This window comes from Schistocerca serialis, chromosome 7 (genome assembly GCF_023864345.2).
Source record: "Schistocerca serialis cubense isolate TAMUIC-IGC-003099 chromosome 7, iqSchSeri2.2, whole genome shotgun sequence".
Classification (NCBI taxonomy): Eukaryota; Metazoa; Arthropoda; class Insecta; order Orthoptera; family Acrididae; genus Schistocerca; species Schistocerca serialis.
Genome location: NC_064644.1, coordinates 272,341,324 through 272,361,013, shown reverse-complemented (window position 1 = coordinate 272,361,013; position 19,690 = coordinate 272,341,324). Strand labels below are relative to the sequence as shown.

The following is a 19,690-nucleotide window of genomic DNA, read 5'->3' as shown; positions in this document are numbered from 1 at the left end:
TGACTGGGGGTATTATTCTGTGACTGGACAGCACCTGTTCAAGAAGTGTTGGATATCTATTTTATGAGAAAAAGGCACAGATTTGTCTATTGACATGGTGAAGAGATAGCTGAACAATTGCATGCATCAAAGTAATGTGAAAAACCAACTGGCAACTTTTCTGATTTATGGCTTTGCCAACTTACAAACATATACATTAGTTTTCACTATAATTGCATTTTAATTTCTTTGGCCATTAGAATGATAGATACAAATTAAATTTCAGTCAACATTTTTATGTACACACAAAAGTACAAAAATTTACAGCAATAATGAGAGATTGACATACTTTCAACTAAAGTTATCCTTTGCCAGTACAGTACAGTCTTTTCCATTTAGGTTTCAAGGCTATTTTACCTTATGTCAATTGTTTTGTTGTTGTTATGTGTCATCTTCAAAGAAACTTGAGGCCAAGGTCTATGAACTATAGTCTTATTTTTAATTAGAGAGAGTTAATTAATTAATTAATTATTCTATGTTTTTCCATCATAAACAGATAGCAAGTTGCAGCTATCAGAGTGAAATTAAAAGATTTTTTGCAGCAGACATGCTATAAGGGACAATTTCTGGTAACAATGATTTTGAAATAATGCCAAATATGTAACATAACCATGTATCACTGACTTACAATGCAGTAAGTTGATATAGCACTCACTTTGTCATTTCTGCATATTGGTTGTTGTATTCAACAGTGATTAAAAAGACAACTGAAAATTTCAATTTTAATCTTTGTTTTTTGAAATCATTGGTACGTTGATAGAATGTGTATCAACATACCAACGATTTCGTTTGGTAAGTTTTACCAAATATATATATATATATATATATATATATATATATATATATATATATATATATATATATATAAAGAATCTGAAACTAATTTTCTTAGGACCTGAAATTATTTCTTATATTAAGTGATGTATCTAAATTTATATGCTTATTACGTACACTGAATTCATTTTTTATCATCACACATTCATGACATATGCAGAGACTGAATACAAACACACATATTGCACTTTTTATCCACTGATATTTCCTACAGTGTCAGCAATCAGACACCAACTCGCTGGTACAAAACCTGGCATCATTAAATTGTATGCCATTTTATGAACATTTTTGTCTGTGTGTAACAGTGTTTACAATGGTTGATTAACTTAGTGCATTCTCTGCATGGTGTAGCCACACAGTCTTTCAATTATCCCAGGCATTTCATTATCATTAATCTCTCAATAAAAGGTTTTTAAATTTCTTCAAACTACTTAACAATTTAAAACAACTGTAATTATGTACCCACAGTTTCAATTTTAGCTTATGGCCTTCCTATAGACTACACTGTATTATGACTTTGGAAAGCTCCCAGTATTTTAGGCTGGAAATGGTCAGATAAGGATTCATCTTCTGCAGTATTTGCTCTTTGTAAATCTTCAGACAGCAAATATAAAGCATGCTTCTAATAGTCATTTCTACACAAGAAAACAAACGCTACACTTTTATTTTGTGACAACATCAACAGTAAAACATGTCAAAATACAGTTTCTGCATGCTTCACATCAGGAGCAAACCTATTTTTGACTTTATGCCTATCCCCATTCCCATCTAGTTACTAGAATAGTATATTGGAGCTTACTGTCTGCTGAGAAACAAAGTGTTCTGCATTATAAGACAAACATAATTTGTGCAGAGTAAAGGATGATCTTGTTAATGAGTGCAATAGTGACTTCCTAAGATTTATTAAGGTCTAATATCACAATTTCTTTTTATGAAAAAGAAGTACCAGGACACAGCACAATCTTTGGATCACTTTAACAAATGTGACCACTGTTACATCAGATGCTTCTTAAAACAGTTTGAATTTACACATGTTGAAGCACAAACTTCGCAAACTTTGTGTCTTGTTAAGTGTAGGCAAACTTTTTTATGAAGACCACACATTAGTCCCTCTAATAAGAACTATAATACAATTGAGTACATTAAATGTGTGTTTGATATCAGTGTTTGCAATAGTCATGAATGTTTCATGATTAAAAAGGTCATATGAGAACAATAAGCATAAAGACCCTTAAAGTGAGAGTGACTTTCACTATTGACTACTTCCATTATTCACAAAAATCATGCATTTCATATATTTGCTATTTTCCCTGATTTCTATATTTACATTTTTTGTATCAGAACTCTCTCTGTTAGAAGTTCCTCCAAATTTCCTTCCAATCATAACTTATTTTCTGGCTGCTCTGCAAATATTAGACATGAATCCTCCCTACCTAATCAATTTATTGCACCGTATTTGTGCCGAAAGTCCTCCTTTTGACTTCATAGTGAGTATCAAAATGTAATGAAGTTTGCTGATAGCCATGGAGCTGACAGGTGGTGTGCTGAAAGCAGAATTACTGAGTGGTATTGCTGCTGTGGTGGGGATATACATACAGAAAGAGTTTTAGGGATACTTTATTCCACTGGGTATACAATACATGAAGAAATAGCTACTTTATCAAAGTGAAAGGAAAGAATCACTCAGTTAACTGGCAGGAAGAGAAAAATATCATTAACGAGTGCAAGGCAGCACTAAAAATGCTTAAATACTGGGTAGGTACAATTGTGCAGCAGTGAAATGAAGATATGGGCATTCATCAAGTCACTCTTTTGTAAGTCAGAATTATGCAGAACCAGCTAAACTGAGTTGTTACCAGAAATTGTGAATTTTAAAAAGTGCTTCATATAAAACTCTGATATCTTCCCAGTTCAAATATAATGGAACTAATACAAAACTGTAAAAAAACTATTCAATTAATCTCCTAAAAGTATGAATGAAATAATTAATTTAAGAAATCACTGTGATACTAAGATGTCACATAACAACAGCTTTATAAGTAACAATGTGTCAAATGTTTTCTTTATACTTAACAGATGCACATTAATCAGGTCTACCACTTGTTTACATTTATACCTTGAGCTTGCTTGTGCAGGACTCAGACTTCAAGCTGCCTTTTTACTTACAGTTAGACTGGAGGTTTCAAACAGTTCGTAAGATTTCTCCAAGTGCATTAGCTGGCAAAGTATTGCTTGCAATGATCAGGGTTCAAATCTCAATCTAGCACAATGTCTTAATCTTAAGGGATTGCCTATTTCACAGTACACTCCACAATCAGTGCAGTAATACAGAGTTTAAAACAAAAGAGAAGAGGAATTATTTGCAGTCTAAAAGAAAAAGAGTAGCTGATTTAACAAATCAGAGACTTTTAAGAATTTTACATAGTCTGAAGACATAATCCAATTTCTGTTCACCCATAGACATATGCTTGCTCATTGAGTATTCAAGATTGTCAAGCCAACAAAATGCCTCACATGACTTAGAATATTATATAAAAACATTGAAACATTGACACATCCTAAAATTTACAATAACTCTCTTAAGTGAACAGCTTTACACAAACAAGTACATTGTGTATGAATATTATTAGAGAGCAACTGTCATTTATTTATACACATCATGAACACTGTGTACTCAAAATGAGATGAATGTTCATGTCATAATTGAATGTTTCTTATAACTGTACACTTAGGTCACATTACTTGCAACAATCCAGTTAATAACTACAATCTTCATTCTTCCAGTAACTATGGTCTGACTAAACTCTTTGGTCCCTGTATAAACTTGGAGAAAAGTCTTGATCCTCTGTTGCATGATGATACTGATAACACAACAGCTTTATTAAAATATTATGATTCAAGTCTTTGGTGGGTTTTCTGTTTGGTAATTTTTTTACTGTTTTTGACTCATTAAGAATTAAATCATTTACACACCTTCACAGCCAATAGACAAACATCTGCCTGTATCAAAAACAAGACTTTTCTGAGTTTATATGACACACAGAGAAACTCTTCTTTGGAGACAGCTCAGGCAATTATTTATTCACTGTGTGAAAATAGTGTTTTTAAGGACAACATATAAAACATCACAATCCTCAGACTTAATTAGAACACATCTTTGCTTTTAACTGATGATGTTATGTTGACTTTTAACACGCAAAGTTGTGTCATTCAGACTCTTCCATTCAGTCCAGCAAATCCATTTACCACTTTGTACATCCACCTACATTCTGACACTATGTATCAGTATAAAGGGTTCACATTTCTTTAACCTCACACACAATATGAGCAGTTTCTATTCCTCCATAGAGAGCTAATCACAGCCAAAATTACTTCACTCACACATAACTTTCTTGACGAGAGGAATACAAGAGGAAAGAGTCCAGCAGACGGGGTTCCACAAGTTCCATGGCATCCAGCTCTTCAATAACCTCTGTACCACAGTTGGCTGCTATTTTGCGAAGAGCAGCCTGTGAACAATAAAACATTACTGATACAATCTTTTAATGAATTTGAGGTGAATCATGTGGAAAATATTATGTTGAAAAGAAAAAAAAAAACGTAAGAACTGTCTACCAAAAGGAGATTAGTTATGATAAGGATTAGCATTATTAGAAATTTTGCTAAAGTTACATCCACTCAGATCATGTACACAGTAATGGAAAAAACTGAGGTGAAATACACATGAAAGTGTGACAATTACTGACAGAGGTATAGCAAAGGAAAGGTTGTGAAGCTATATCGCATGCACTTGTCAGGGCACTTAAATTAACACACAGGAGCAAACACAATTTATCCAACAATCACATGAAGTGTTCCAACCCAATCAGTGCTGTGCTGCATTGTTGTTTACTTTCCAGTTGCGTACAGTACATTTTTCTTAGGACCAGTCAGTTTAATTATGAAATAGATTTGCATTTTGTGACTATGCACTCACATTGGCTGTTTGCAACACGTGAAAATCTGTGCCAGACCAGGACCTCACAAATTGCAGGTGGTCACATTAACCAGTTTTGCAACATAGTCACAACACTTATGCTCATACAATTTGTGAGTCCTGCACAGGGAGACAAATATACATGTATGTCCAAAGAACATTGTATTGTGAAGATACAGACACTGTATAAAAACAGGCACTGTGGCCATTAATGATGCAGTCAAGTTAACTCACAAGGTTCACAGACTGCATACTTGGGTTCATTGACTGTGTACTTAAGTTACGGTATTAGCTCATTGCTTTGCACATTTTCCCATGGCCACTTTTCTTTAAACACCGACTTACACTGGGGAAAGAAAACTGGCAGTCACAGAAGAGAAAACAAAGATATGTCGTAAAGGTGCATTAAGGTGTCAATGGAAATCTGCTTAGAAAATGTTCTAATGTCAGAAAAGTCCTGAAAGACCATATCTATCAACTACTGAATGGCCCAGTTGAAGAACATAACATAGAACCAGATATTCAAATCTACAGTGAGGACCCTTCCACCACCTGGACAGAAATAGGGACAGCTTTAAAATCTGTGCCTAAAGGAAAATCTCCAGGTGCAGAAGAAAGGGCAGTGGGCATTCAAGACTTACAATGGCTGCACAGAACATTCAATGCAACGTGGAAAGACAACAAGATGCCCACAGACTGGAGCAAAGGGTGTCATAATTACTCTGTTCCAGAACATCAGTAGATGAAAGCCCGCTAATTATAGAGGAATAACTCTGTTGGCACATGAGCTGAAAATTCTAGAGAAGATCATAGAGTAAAGATTGAGAATTATCATAAGCCACAGCTGAAAGAGGAGTGGTTTGGTTTCAGAAATAACGTATCAACAGTGGATCTAATTTTCAGTACCAGCATGTTGATGGAAAAACGCTAGGAGAAAGGTGAAGGCCCATTAACTGTGTTCTTATATACATAAAGGCATCTTATAGTGTTGCAAGGGAAAAGATCTTGGAGTGCCAGAGGAAAAAGAATTTACCTGAAGGACAGGTAAGTAAAATCCAGATGCTATTTCAGGCCTATACTAGCTGTGTACAAGTTGGAGAGTGATGACCTTCAAGGTTTAAGACCAAGAGCGGAGTTCAAAAAGGCAGTGCACTGTCTCCACTACTCTTCACCACTGTTATGTATGATATAAAGAACACCAGGAAAAGCTTTGGTGAAATTAATGCAATTGTTTTTGTGATTATGTCATGATCTGGGGTGAAACAGAAGACAAAGTTCAGACCAAACATGTGGAAATCCCATTTCCATGAGTTCAACCTTCACATCAGTGAGATGAAGACAGTCAACACAGATGGGAATCCTGTAAGTGTGAAACTAGGAGACCACCAGCTAGAGCGTGTGGACAGTTTTCCGCCCTCAGGAGTATAATCACCAGCGATAATTCGATTAGCCGCAAGATTACTAACAGAACAAAAGGGTGCTGATTGCTAAAAACAAGTGAAAACCCTACTATGGGACAAGAAAATTCCAGAAAAAGCAAAATTAGTGACATTCATCAGCTATGACATACCAATATTGACCTACAGTATCAAAGAGAGACATTGAGACTCCAGGCATCAAGAATGTAATTCCTTAGATTTACTATTAAGAAGACCGAGAAGGATAAAGTAAGAAATGAGGAGGTGAGGAAGAATTCCCGAATCAAGACACATGTTTTAGACTGAATCCGTGCTCCCAAGCTATAGTGTTACAGGCATATAATGAAGTTGGAGGGGGAAAAAAATATATATAAGAAAACAAGGATGATGTAACTTACCAAGCAAAAGTGTTGGCATGTTGATAGACACACAAACAAACACAAACACACACACAAAATTCAAGCTTTTGCAACCAACGGTTGCTTCATCAGGAAAGAGGGAAGGAGAGGGAAAGACGAAAGGATGTGGCTTTTAAGGGAGAGGGTAAGGAGTCATTCCAATCCCGGGAGCGGAAAGACTTACCTTAGGGGGAAAAAGGACAGGCATACACTCGCGCGCGCGCCCACACACACACACACACACACACACACACACACACACACACACACACACACACATCCATCCGCACATACACAGAAACAAGCAGACATTTGTAAAGGCAAAGAGTTTGGGCAGAGATGTCAGTCGAGGCGGAAGTACAGAGGCAAAAATGTTGTTGAAAGACAGGTGAGGTATGAGCGGCCGCAAATTGAAATTAGTGGAGATTGAGGCCTGGCGGATAATGACAAGAGAGGATATACTGAAGGGCAAGTTCCCATCTCCGGAGTTCTGACAGGTTGGTGTTAGTGGGAAGTATCCAGATAACCCGGACGGTGTAACACGGCGCCAAGATGTGCTGGCCGTGCACCAAGGCATGTTTAGCCACAGGGTGATCCTCATTACCAACAAACACTGTCTGCCTGTGTCCATTCATGCGAATGTTGCTGGTCATTTCCACATAGAAAACTTCACAGTGTAGGCAGGTCAGTTGGTAAATCACGTGGGTGCTTTCACATGCGGCTCTGCCTTTGATCGTGTACACCTTCCGGGTTACAGGACTGGAGTAGGTGGTGGTGGGAGGGTGCATGGGACAGGTTTTACACCGGGGGCGGTTACAATGGGAGGAGCCAGAGGGTAGGGAAGGTGGTTTGGGGATTTCATAGGGATGAACTAAGAGGTTACGAAGGTTAGGTGGACGGCAGAAAGACACTCTTGGTGGAGTGGGGAGGATTTAATGAAGGATGGATCTCATTTCAGGGCAGGATTTGAGGAAGTCGTATCCCTGCTGGAGAGCCACATTCAGAGTCTGATCCAGTCCCGGAAAGTATCCTGTCACAAGTGGGGCACTTTTGGGGTTCTTCTGTGGGAGGTTCTGGGTTTGAGGAGATGAGGCTCTGGTTATTTGCTTCTGTACCAGGTTGGGAGGGTAGTTGCGGGATGCAAAAGCTGTTTTCAGGTTGTTGGTGTAATGGTTCAGGGATTCCGGACTGGAGCAGATTCGTTTGCCACGAAGACCTAGGCTGTAGGGAAGGGACCGTTTGATGTGTAATGGGTGGCAGCTGTCATAATGGAGGTACTGTTGCTTGTTGGTGGGTTTGACGTGGGCGGACGTGTGAAGCTGACCATTGGACAGGTGGAGGTCAACGTGAAGGAAAGTGGCATGGGATTTGGAGTAGGACCAGGTGAATCTGATGGAACCAAAGGAGTTGAGATTGGAGAGGAAATTCTGGAGTTCTTCTTCACTGTGAGTCCAGATCATGAAAATGTCATCAATCTGTACCAAACTTTGGGTTGGCAGGCCTGGGTAACTAAGAAGGCTTCCTCTAAGCGACCCATGAATAGGTTGGCGTATGAGGGGGCCATCCTGGTACCCATGGTTGTTCCCTTTAATTGTTGGTATGTCTGGCTTTCGAAAGTGAAGAAGTTGTGGGTCAGGATGAAGCTGGCTAAGGTAATGAGGAAAGAGGTTTTAGGTAGAGTGGCAGGTGATCGGCGTGAAAGGAAGTGCTCCATCGCAGTGAGGCCCTGGACATGCGGAATATTTGTGTATAAGGAAGTGGCATCAATGGTTACAAGGATGGTTTCCAGGGGTAACAGACTGGGTAACGATTCCAGGCATTCGAGAACGTGGTTGGTGTCTTTGATGAAGGATGGGAGACTGCATGTAATGGGTTGAAGGTGTTGATCTACGTAGGCAGGCAGAGATACGTTCTGTGGGGGTTTGGTAACCAGCTACAATGGGACGGCCGGGATGATTGGGTTTGTGAATTTTAGGAAGAAGGTAGGGGTGCGGGGTGTTGGTGGGGTCAGGAGGTTGATGGAGTCAGGTGAAAGGTTTTGTAGGGGGCCTAAGGTTCTGAGGATTCCTTGAAGCTCCGCCTGGACATCAGGAATGGGATTACCTTGGCAAACTTTGTATGTAGTGTTGTCTGAAAGCTGACGCAGTCCCTCAGCCACATACTCCCGACGATCAAGTACCACGGTCGTGGAACCCTTGTCCGCCGGAAGAATGACGATGGACCGGTCAGCCTTCAGATCACGGATAGCCTGGGCTTCAGCAGTGGTGATGTTGGGAGTAGGATTAAGGTTTTTTAAGAAGGATTGAGAGGCAAGGCTGGAAGTCAGAAATTCCTGGAAAGTTGGAGAGGGTGGTTTTGAGGTAGAGGAAGTGGTCCCGCTGTGACGGAGGACGGAACTGTTCCAGGCAGGGTTCAATTTGGATAGTCTGTTGGGGAGTTGGATCATTAGGAGTAGGATTAGGATCATTTTTCTTCGTGGCAAAGTGATATTTCCAGCAGAGAGTACGGGTGTAGGACAGTAAATCTTTGACAAGGGCTGTTTGGTTGAATCTGGGAATGGGGCTGAAGGTGAGGCCTTTGGATAGGACAGAGGTTTCAGATTGGGAGAGAGGTTTGGAGGAAAGGTTAACTACTGAATTAGGGTGTTGTGGTTCCAGATTCTGTTGATTGGAATTTTGAGGTTTTGGGGGGAGTGGAGCTGGAAGTGGGAGATTGAGTAGATGGGAGACACTGGGTTTGTGTGCAATGAGAGGAGGTTGAGGTTTGCTGGAAAGGTTGTGAAGGGTGAGTGAGTTGCCTTTCCGGAGGTGGGAAACCAGGAGATTGGATAGTTTTTTGAGGTGGAGGGTGGTATGCTGTTCTAATTTGCGGTTGGCCTGTAGGAGGATGCTCTGAACAGCCAGTGTGGATGTGGGAGAGGAAAGACCAAGGACTTTTATCAAGGATAGGAGTTGACGGGTGTGTTCATTTGCTGAGTTGATGTGTAGGTGATGGATTAGGTGGGTGAGGGCAATGGATTGTTCAGTTTGGAACTGGTATAGGGACTGATGGAAAGAAGGGTTACAGCCAGAGATGGGAACTTTAAGTGTGAGGCCTTTGGGGGTAATGCCAAATGTCAGACAATCCTGAGAAAATAAAATATGGGAGTGTAATCTGGCTAGGGCAAAGGCATGTTTGCGGAGGGAATGTAAATAAAACTTAATGGGGTCGTTGTGGGGTTGGTGTGAGGGTGACATGGTATTAGAAGGTGGAAAGTGTAACATGAGGCTGAAATGAAAATAAAAATATATGAGGAGAGATAAAGGTGAACTGGAAAGCAACTGGAGAAAAGGTGTAAAAGTGTTGTTTTTTGGATTGATTGGAATGACTCCTTACCCTCTCCCTTAAAACCCACATCCTTTCGTCTTTCCCTCTCCTTCCCTCTTTCCTGATGAAGCAACCGTTGGTTGCGAAAGCTTGAATTTTATGTGTATGTTTGTGTGTCTATCGACCTGCCAGCGCTTTCGTTTGCTAAGTCACATCATCTTTGTTTTTAGATATATTTTTCCCGCGTGAAATGTTTCCCTCTGTTATATATATATATATATATATATATATATATATATATATATATATATATATATATATATAAAGAGAGGTGGAAGGAAAACGTCCTGTAACAAGACCCAGAACCCGCTGGTTGGACATGATGAAGGAAGACTACATTGCCAGAAGAAGGAAAATGGATAATGTCCTCCGTGACAGATTATGCACAGATAGAAGAAAATAGAAGAGGCTCATTAACAGTAACAAGAAAATTGGAACTGTACAATGATGATGCTTTCCTTCTGAACAAACTTGCTTCACGACTTGTTTTCCACAGCACTTGGCTCTATTTAGTTTTATCTTATGCTCGGCAGATGGCCCAGTCTACCCTTGCAATTACTAGCAACAAGATATCATTTCAAGTACACTGCCGAAACCAAAAAATTATGCAAAACAAAACACAACTGTTAACACGGATTCCTACTAATCCACAAAATCACTGACAAAGCTTCAAAGTGCCATAAATAGTTTAAATGCCTTATTCATGATCGTACAAAAATTGATTAATGCACTACATCATTAATTTCAACTGTGAATTACAGCACAAGATACAATCACTCAGAACTCCCAGATACTCTACTATGTTATCCATTAGACATTCTAATCATTGAACAACACTTTCCTACTATTAATCACAACAAATATTCACGTAAAATAATAAACATTCCAATGTCGTCACCAATAAAAACAGATCAAATAAAAAATAGTGCTGGAAAACCCTCTTTCTCACATAACACATTATTCTTGACAAATCATCTTTACCAGTAAATGATCTGACTCCATTTATATCTTATGCTTGGCACCTCTGTTTGTTTATGCAGTAGTTTCTTTACCTGTTTGGCTACATCATTCAGAACTTTGTCTCTACAGCAATGGCTCCCCTTCCATTTTCCTAGATAACACACTCCTAAACTATGCTAAAGCAAACCCACATACAGTACTATCACTCACAATACATCGACAAGTTGTTCCATTTACTTCCTTCATTGCAATGCTAATGACAGATTGAATCATCCTTGCGATGTTACATATCCTTGCAGCTTGTGGTACTACATCACACGAATTTAGCCTTAATGATTTTACCGCCAGTTAAACTGGATTGTCCTACGTGACAGATGAACCTTGCAGCTATTTATCACTGGCAAAAACTTTACATTTGTGAATCTCCCATCTTCAGGTACACATACTTCACAGAATTTAGACTACTAAGTCCAATCATTAACATTACAAATATATTTTGTTTTCCTCCTTGTGAGGTGGTGGCACTACCTCAGGTGGTGACAAATATGTATCCTTCAGAAATAAATACATCTGTACCACTTCATTACTCACAACGTCTGCAACACACTCAACCTGAATAACAGCTTGTTGTGCATTCTTCAGAGTATCTGTAGCAAAATTACTGTCTGCAATTCCACTCCACATGATACAAAATCATTGGCACATGCACTTCCCTGTTCATCTGGTCCAGGCTTCATGGTCTCTAAATAACTCCCATTATCACCTAATGTGGTAGATACTATGTGGTAGTATCTAGCTCACCCTTGTGGTTATCCACACACACTTTTTATTTCAGTGCAACATCAGGGTGTATATGCGGACAAGGAAAAAAAAAAAAATTCCCGGATTTCCCAGTTAAAAATACACTTTCTCCCAGATGAAAACACACTTTTTCCATCTTAAGTGACAGTATATTTTCCCTCGGAACTGCAAAACTTATCAATCCTTTAAATTGTTATGGTTTTGGACAAGGGCGTAGAATTTCCCGGCACTTTAGAAAACGAAACTCAGGGAAAAAGACACGTTTTGGAAATATCTTTGATGTGCAGCAACATGTATGCTGCGTATTTTCGTATTATGAAAGTATACATTGGAATTCCACCAAACACTGCATGTTACTTTCTGAATCACTGAAATCAAGATTGCGATGTGCTTTTGTAAGCCAGTTGCCGGAAATAAGTTCAGCCGAATTTTTTTCAGATTGCGATGTGCTTTTGTAAGCCAGTTGCCGGAAATAAGTTCAGCCGAAATGTTTTAAAATGATCTAACAGTGTTCAGAAAGGATAGATTAAATACAGTTGGTGGTGGAGTATTTATTGCTGTCAGAGGCAGTTTGCCTTGTAGTGAAATTGAAGTAGATAGTTCATGTGAAATAGTATGGGTAGAGGTTATAGCTGACAATCAGACTAAACTATTAATTGGATCATTTTACCGACCCCCGACTCAGAAGACATAGCTGCTCAACAGTTCAAAAAAACTTGAGTCATTTCAAATAGGTACCCCGCCCATACAATTATAGTCAGTTCACCACCAAAATTATACGTTTAAAGCTGGCGGCAGGCATAAAACATCATCCGAAATTGTACTGAATGCTTTCTCAGAAAATTATTTTGAACAATTAGTTCATGAGCCCACTCGAAGCGTAAATGGTTGTGAAAGCATACTTGACCTTTTAGCAACAAATAATCCTTGACAAATAGTGAGTGTTGTGACGAATACAGGGATTAGCAACCACAAGGTAGTTGCTGCTAGGCTGAATACCGTAAACACCTACAACTATGAAAAAGAAAGGCAACGTATACCTAATTACAAAAGCTGATAAAAATGATCTTAATGCCTTTTTAAGAGACTGTCTTCACTCCTTGCGATGTGATCATGTAAGTGCAAAAAAGTTGTGGAATGCTTTCAGAGAGATAGTATCGACAGCAATTGAGAGATATATACCACATAAATCAATAAGTGATAGATCTATATCTCTAACGGCTATCAGTTGTAGAATTTTGGAACACGTATTATGATAGAGTATAATGACTTTTCTGGAGACTAGAAATCTACTCTGTAGGAATCAGCATGGGTTTCGAAAAAGACGATCGTGTGAAACCCAGCTCATGCTATTCGTCCACGAGACTCAGAGGGCCATAGACACGGGTTCCCAGGTAGATACTGTGTTTCTTGACTTCCGCAAGGCATTCGATACAGTTCCCCACAGTCGTTTAATGAACAAAGTAAGAGCATATGGACTATCAGACCAATTAAGTGATTGGATTGAAGAGTTCCTAGATAACAGAATGCAGCATGTCATTCTCAATGGAGAGAAGTCTTCTGAAGTAAGAGTGATTTCAGGTGTGCCAGAGGGGAGTGTCGTAGGACCGTTGCTATTCACAATATACATAAATGACCTTGTGGATGACATCGGAAGTTCACTGAGGCTTTTTGCAGATGATGCTGTGGTATATCGAGAGGTTGTACTGAAATACAGGAGGATCTGCAGCGAATTGACGCATGGGGCAGGGAATGGCAATTGAATCTCAATGTAGACAAGTGTAATGTGCTGTGAATACATAGAAAGAAAGATCCCTTATCATTTAGCTACAATATAGCAGGTCAGCAACTGGAAGCAATTAATTCCATAAATTATCTGGGAGTATGCATTAGGAGTGATTTAAAATGGAATTATCATATAAAGTTGATCGTCGGTAAAGCAGATGCCAGACTGAGATTCATTGGAAGAATCCTAAGGAAATGCAATCCGAAAACAAAGGAAGTAGGTTACAGTATGCTTGTTCACCCATTGCTCAGCAGTGTGGGATCCGTACCAGATAGGACTGATAGAAGAGATAGAGAAGATCCAACTGAGAGCAGCGCGCTTTGTTACAGGATCATTTAGTAATCGCAAAAGCATTACGGAGATGATAGATAAACTCCAGTGGAAGACTCTGCAGGAGAGATGCTCAGTAGCTCGGTATGGGCTTTTGTTGAAGTTTAGAGAACATACCTCCACCAAGGAGTCAAGCAGTATATTGCTCCCTCCTACATATATCTCGTGAAGAGACCATGAGGATAAAATCAGAGAGATTAGAGCCCACACAGAGGCATATCGACAATCCTTCTTTCCACGAACAATATGAGAATGGAATAGAAGGGAGAACTGAAAGAGGTACTCAAGGTACCATCCGCCACACAGAGTCAGGTGGCTTGCGGAGTATAGACGTAGATGTAGATGTAGATGTATTGATCCCCCATAGTACACAAAATGGGTCAGATCGTTGTTGCAGAAGCAACGAAAAAAGCATGCCAAATTTAAAAGAATGCAAAATCCCCAAGATTGACAAAGTTTTACAGAAGTTCGAAATATGGCACGTACTTCAATGCGAGATGCTTTTAATAATTTCCACAACGAAATTCTGTCTCGAAATCTGGCAGAAAACCCAAAGAGATTCTGGTCATACATAAAGCACACCAATAGCAAGACATAATCAATACCTTCACTGCTCGATAACAACGGTGAATTCATTGACGACAGTATCACTAAAGCAGAGTTATTAAACATGGTTTTCTGAAACTCCTTCACCAAAGAAGACGAAGTAAGTATTCCTGAATTCCAATCAAGAACAACTGCCAAGATGAGAAACATAGAAGTACGAGGGTATTTCGAAAAGTGAAGATACAATGGCTCGCAGTCCTTAAATAGAACATTTACTTAGAAAACGTCAGTTACATCTTATTAACTGGATTATTTGTTATTTTTCGAATAATCACCCCCGTTATCCAAACATTTGTTAAGTCGGTGCACAAGTTTTTGTATCCCACAGTCATAGAAGGTTGCCGCCTGTTGTTGGAACCACATTTCAACTTCATCTTTGATCTCTTCATTGTTGTGGAATGATTTTCCACCAAGATGTGACTTCAAGTAACAGAAGACATGGAAGTTGGTGGGCGCAAGGTTCAAAATGGTTCAAATGGCTCTGAGCACTATGCAACTTAACTTCTGAGGTCATCAGTCGCCTAGAACTTGGAACTAATTAAACCTAACTAACCTAAGGACATCACACACATCCATGCCCGAGGCAGGATTCGAACCTGCGACCGTAGCGGTCACGCAGTTCCAGACTGAAGCGCCTTTAACCGCACGGCCACACCGGGCGGCCGGTGGGCGCAAGGTCCGGGCTGTATGGTGGATGGTCCAATATGTCCTGTTTGAATTGTTTGAGTAGTGCTTTGGTTACGAGTGCTGTGTGAGGCCAAGCATTGTCACGAAGCAAGCGGACTCCACTTGTCAGCATTCCCCTGTGTTTGTTTTGAATTGCCCTTCAAAGACGTTTCAAAGTCTGGCAATATGCAGCAGCATTAATTGTCGTTCCAGGAGGCATAAATTCCAACAGAAGAATGCCTTGTCTGTCCCAAAAAACAGAAGCCATGATTTTCTTCGCTGAAATCGACGTTTTACATTTCTTGGCTTTTGGTGAATTTGAATGGCGCCATTGCATTGATTGTTGCTTGGATTCAGGTGTATGATGATAAACCCACATCTCGTCACCTGTCACAATGTGATCAAGGAACTCGTCACCTGCTTCAGCATAGCGTGTGAGGAAGTCGAGTGCGAAGCCCATCCTTTTCTTTTTGTGTTCTTCCGTTAACAGTTTTGGGACCCAGCGCACACACAATTTCCTGTACCCTAACTTGACAGTCACAACGTCATAAAGAGTTGTCATTGACACGTCCAGTATGATCTGAAGCAATTCTTTCAATGTGAGACGTCTATTCACACGAATTACTTCCTCCATTCTCCGAAGAAGGGCATCAGAGATCACAGATCGTCATGAACATCGGTCCTACCTTCAGAGAAATGACGACACCATTTCATTACATTTTGTCGATTCACAATGTTCCCATAAACAGAAACAATTTCTTTGTGAATATCCGCTGGTCGTTGACCTTTTTCATGAAGAAAACGTAAGATGGAGCGCACTTCGCATTTGGCGGGATTCTGAATCGGTGCAGCCATTTTAAACGTGACCTACTCCAACCAGAAGCAACGTTCCACTGCCAAATGACCGCGAGGAGAAAGCTAACGCTTCAAGGTTAACACCAGTGTTGCCAACTTGTTCGCCAAAACTCTTCTGTTCCTCTGGCGTACGGTGTATCTTTACTCTCCGAAATACCCTCATAGATATTGTGCTGTGTCAAAATGCACGAGGTACGTTCACCCTCACTGGTTCTGAGTGTCCTGTGTGATAAATCAATAATAACACCTGGTGGTAATGATAATATATGTGTATGATGTGGTAAAACCAAAATCAAATTGTGTTCTAGATGATATGAGAGCGTCTACGGAATAGCAGGTGGCGAGTATGTGCGACTGCAGTGATATACCGTATTGCCCTCGTTGCGTCCAGAGATGCTGCCTAAGCAACGCGCAGCAGCCGGCCGCTATTGCGAAGAATCGACAGCATCGATGATTATTACATTAATTGTTAAAAGTTGGCGTGGCATTGCGTGTTTGTTCATTTTAAATGGTTCTTATTGTACAATGAAAACGGTTAGTTAGTTCCTGGATAGACCTCTCACCGACCAAGTGGTGGTAGTGGTGTATATCAGGTCTGGTCTTACGGCATTTCACTGCATGGTGTAGTGAGGCTACTCAGTTGACACCTAAGTCTTGGGAGAGTGCACAGAATTCTGTCGATTATAGTTGTGGGAACAGTTTCGTTCGTAAAATTTGCTGGGGTGAGTCCAGCGTGAGCCTGATTTAATTGAGAGATTGATTTATTAGGTGCTGAGTTTTGTGGAATCAGTCTGACCGATATCCCATCTGCATTGTATGTTGAGTGGTCGCGACGAGAGGTAATTGGGTTGCTTGTCGCTTTTATGGAGGTGGTTTGGCTATTGTGCATGTGTGTATCGAGAAGGGAAGCCTCAAACACATGTTGGTAGTTGTATTTTCAAGATCACTAGCTTGCAGCAGACAGCGAACTGGCTCATAGAACAATGAACTGTTTCACTATATGGTGATGGTGTGCACGTATCACTGAGTAGACAAGCGATAGTAAACTGAAGGAACCATTTAACGAGCTACACGTAGCTAAACCAAAACTTGATTCATCAAGGTGACGAGTGGCCGATATAAATGTTAGGGAACTTAGCGGGTCATGTGTGGTCAACGCCTGAAGAGGTCAAGATTTGCTTTTAAATTGTAACTTAAAGTTAGCTGACAGGTGGCGGTGACAATTAGGATTTTTGATTAATTTTTTTTATGACTTGTTTCCGTATTGTGGGGACTGATAATATATTTGCTGGACTCGTTTACTGGTGATAACCAACGTGTATTGAGATACCTAGAAGGAAAATAAATCCAATTTCATTGGGGTTAAAGGAAACTTCCCAGTCTATTTAATTGGTATCTAGTGTGAATATATCTACATAATTTTCGGAAGTATAAAAGAGTGTAATTTAGAGATATTGATACAGTGGAGTCGATATCACGTATAATGTGGTGTTTTCAAATGTGTTTGGTAAAAGGTTCTTGAACGACAGAAATTATAAATAAGCTACTGAAAGTAGATCTTCTCAATATTAAAGAAAAGATTTCAATTGAGGAAAAAAGTTTTCTAAATGATGAATAAGTTAAATTGAAGTAATTGAATTATTTACGGAAAGGCCAAAGATTTTGCTACTAACAAAGATTCGTTGTTCTGTGACACATGCGAAGTCTCATCACTTACATATTATCGCTGCGTCGAGTTGGAAAAATATTTAAGGGAGAATTAAAAATGTTTTAATTCCGAACAGTAGTGATGGAAGTGTCCACAAACAGAATAATCATTTCAAGACGGTAGACAGATTGGTATTTTAGTACAAGTAATAAAATAGTTCTGAGTTTATGTCAGAGAGTACGTACTGCATTGTGAAAAGCTCGTTGCAAAAGATAACAATTGCTAGTTGGATGTCGCATTTATCATCACGCAAGATAATCAGGTACTGAAATTAAAGTAATTTGTTGCTCTGACGAGATCAGTATCATAGACAACGAGAGTGGTTCATTAAATAGGGCCCATTTATTCACTACTGCTTAACTTCAGTAATCATTGGCGTGTGAATATTGTTAAGTGATTATTCGCAGTTCTGTTGTGTCTTGGTATGATTTCGGCGTCGTGTCTAGGCAGGGTGTTGTTCCCATTATTTGGCAGACAGGCTGTTTGCATGGTCAGCGGTTGAGGTGGCTGCAATATTAACTGTACTAAGGCTGATTTCATGTCCGATTGGTTCATTGCCAGTGTGATTGCGGCACGGACTAGATTCTAGATGTCATCAGAGGCTCCTCTCCAACTGGAATCTTCTGCAATTAGATAGCGTTCTACAGTCTTAACATCTAGTTAAAAATAAGAAACTGTACCTAATTAAAGGTGTGCTGGTTGACTGGTGGCCTAAGTACTTTGCGCAACAGGATATTCTGCAGTAATGGCACAGAGACGTTGGTACAGCACGATCCCTTGTCGTTGTTAATCGATCTTGGGTACTGCCGGTCACGGACCAGTACAATATCCTCGTTGTATCAAAGCAGCTTAAATCACTTAATAAAGGCAAGGCCTCCAGTCCAGATTGTATACCAGTCAGGTTCCCCTCAGAGTATGCTCATAAAATAGCTCCATATTTAGCAATTATATACAACCACTCGCTCACAGAAAGACTGGAAAATTGCTCAAGTCACACCAATACCCAAAAAGGGAAGTAGGAGTAATCTGCTGAATTACAGGCATATATCACTAACGTCGATTTGCAGTAGGGTTTTAGAACATATACTGTATTCGAACATTATGAAGTACCTCGAAGAAAATGATTTATTGACATATAGTCAGCACGGATTCAGAAAATATCGTTCTTGTGAAATACCACTAGCTCTTTATACTCATGAAGTAATAAGTCCTATCAACAGGGGATGTCAAATTGATTCCATATTTTTAGATTTCCAAAAGGCTTTCGACACCATTCCTCACAACTGTCTTCTAACCAAACTGCATACCTACAGAGTACCGCCTCAGTTGTGCGACTGGATTCGTGATTTCCTGTCAGAAAGGTCACAGTTCGTAGTAATAGATGGAAAGTCATCGAGTAAAACAGAAGTAATATCCAGCGGTCCCCAAGGAAGTGTTATAGGCCCTCTATTGTTCCTGATGTATATTAACGACATAGGAGACAATCTGAGTAGCAGTCTTAGATTGTTTGCAGATGATCTGTCATTTACTGTCTTGTAAAGTCGTCAGATGATCAAAACGACTTGCAAAATGATTTAGATAAGATATCTGTTTGGTGCAAAAAGTGACAGTTGACCCTGAAAAAAGAAAAGTGTGAAGTTATTCACATGAGTACTAAAAGACATCAGCTAAATTTCGATTATGCGATAAGTCACACAAATCTGAGGGCTGTAAATTCAGCCAAATACTTAGGGATTACAATTACAAATAACCTAAATTGGAACAATCACATAGATAATATTGTGGGTAGAGCAAACCAAAGACTGTGATTCACTGGCAGAACACTTAGAAGGTGCAACAGGTCTACCAAAATAGACTGCTTACACTACGCTTGTCCACCCTATTCTGGAGAACTGCTGTGCTGTGTGGGATCCACATCAGGTGGGACTGACTGATGACGTCGAAAAA

General features: G+C 39.7%; 1 protein-coding gene across 1 annotated transcript in view; it reads right to left on the bottom strand.

The window, feature by feature from the left end:
* Window positions 1-900: 900 nt before the first annotated feature.
* Window positions 901-19,690, bottom strand: part of LOC126413010 (protein inscuteable homolog) — a 92,217-nt gene continuing 73,427 nt past the window's right edge. The window contains exon 10 of the mRNA XM_050082902.1: window positions 901-4,382. Coding sequence (XP_049938859.1) covers window positions 4,251-4,382 — 132 coding nt within the window. The 3' untranslated portion in view covers window positions 901-4,250. The remainder of the gene's footprint in view (window positions 4,383-19,690) is intronic.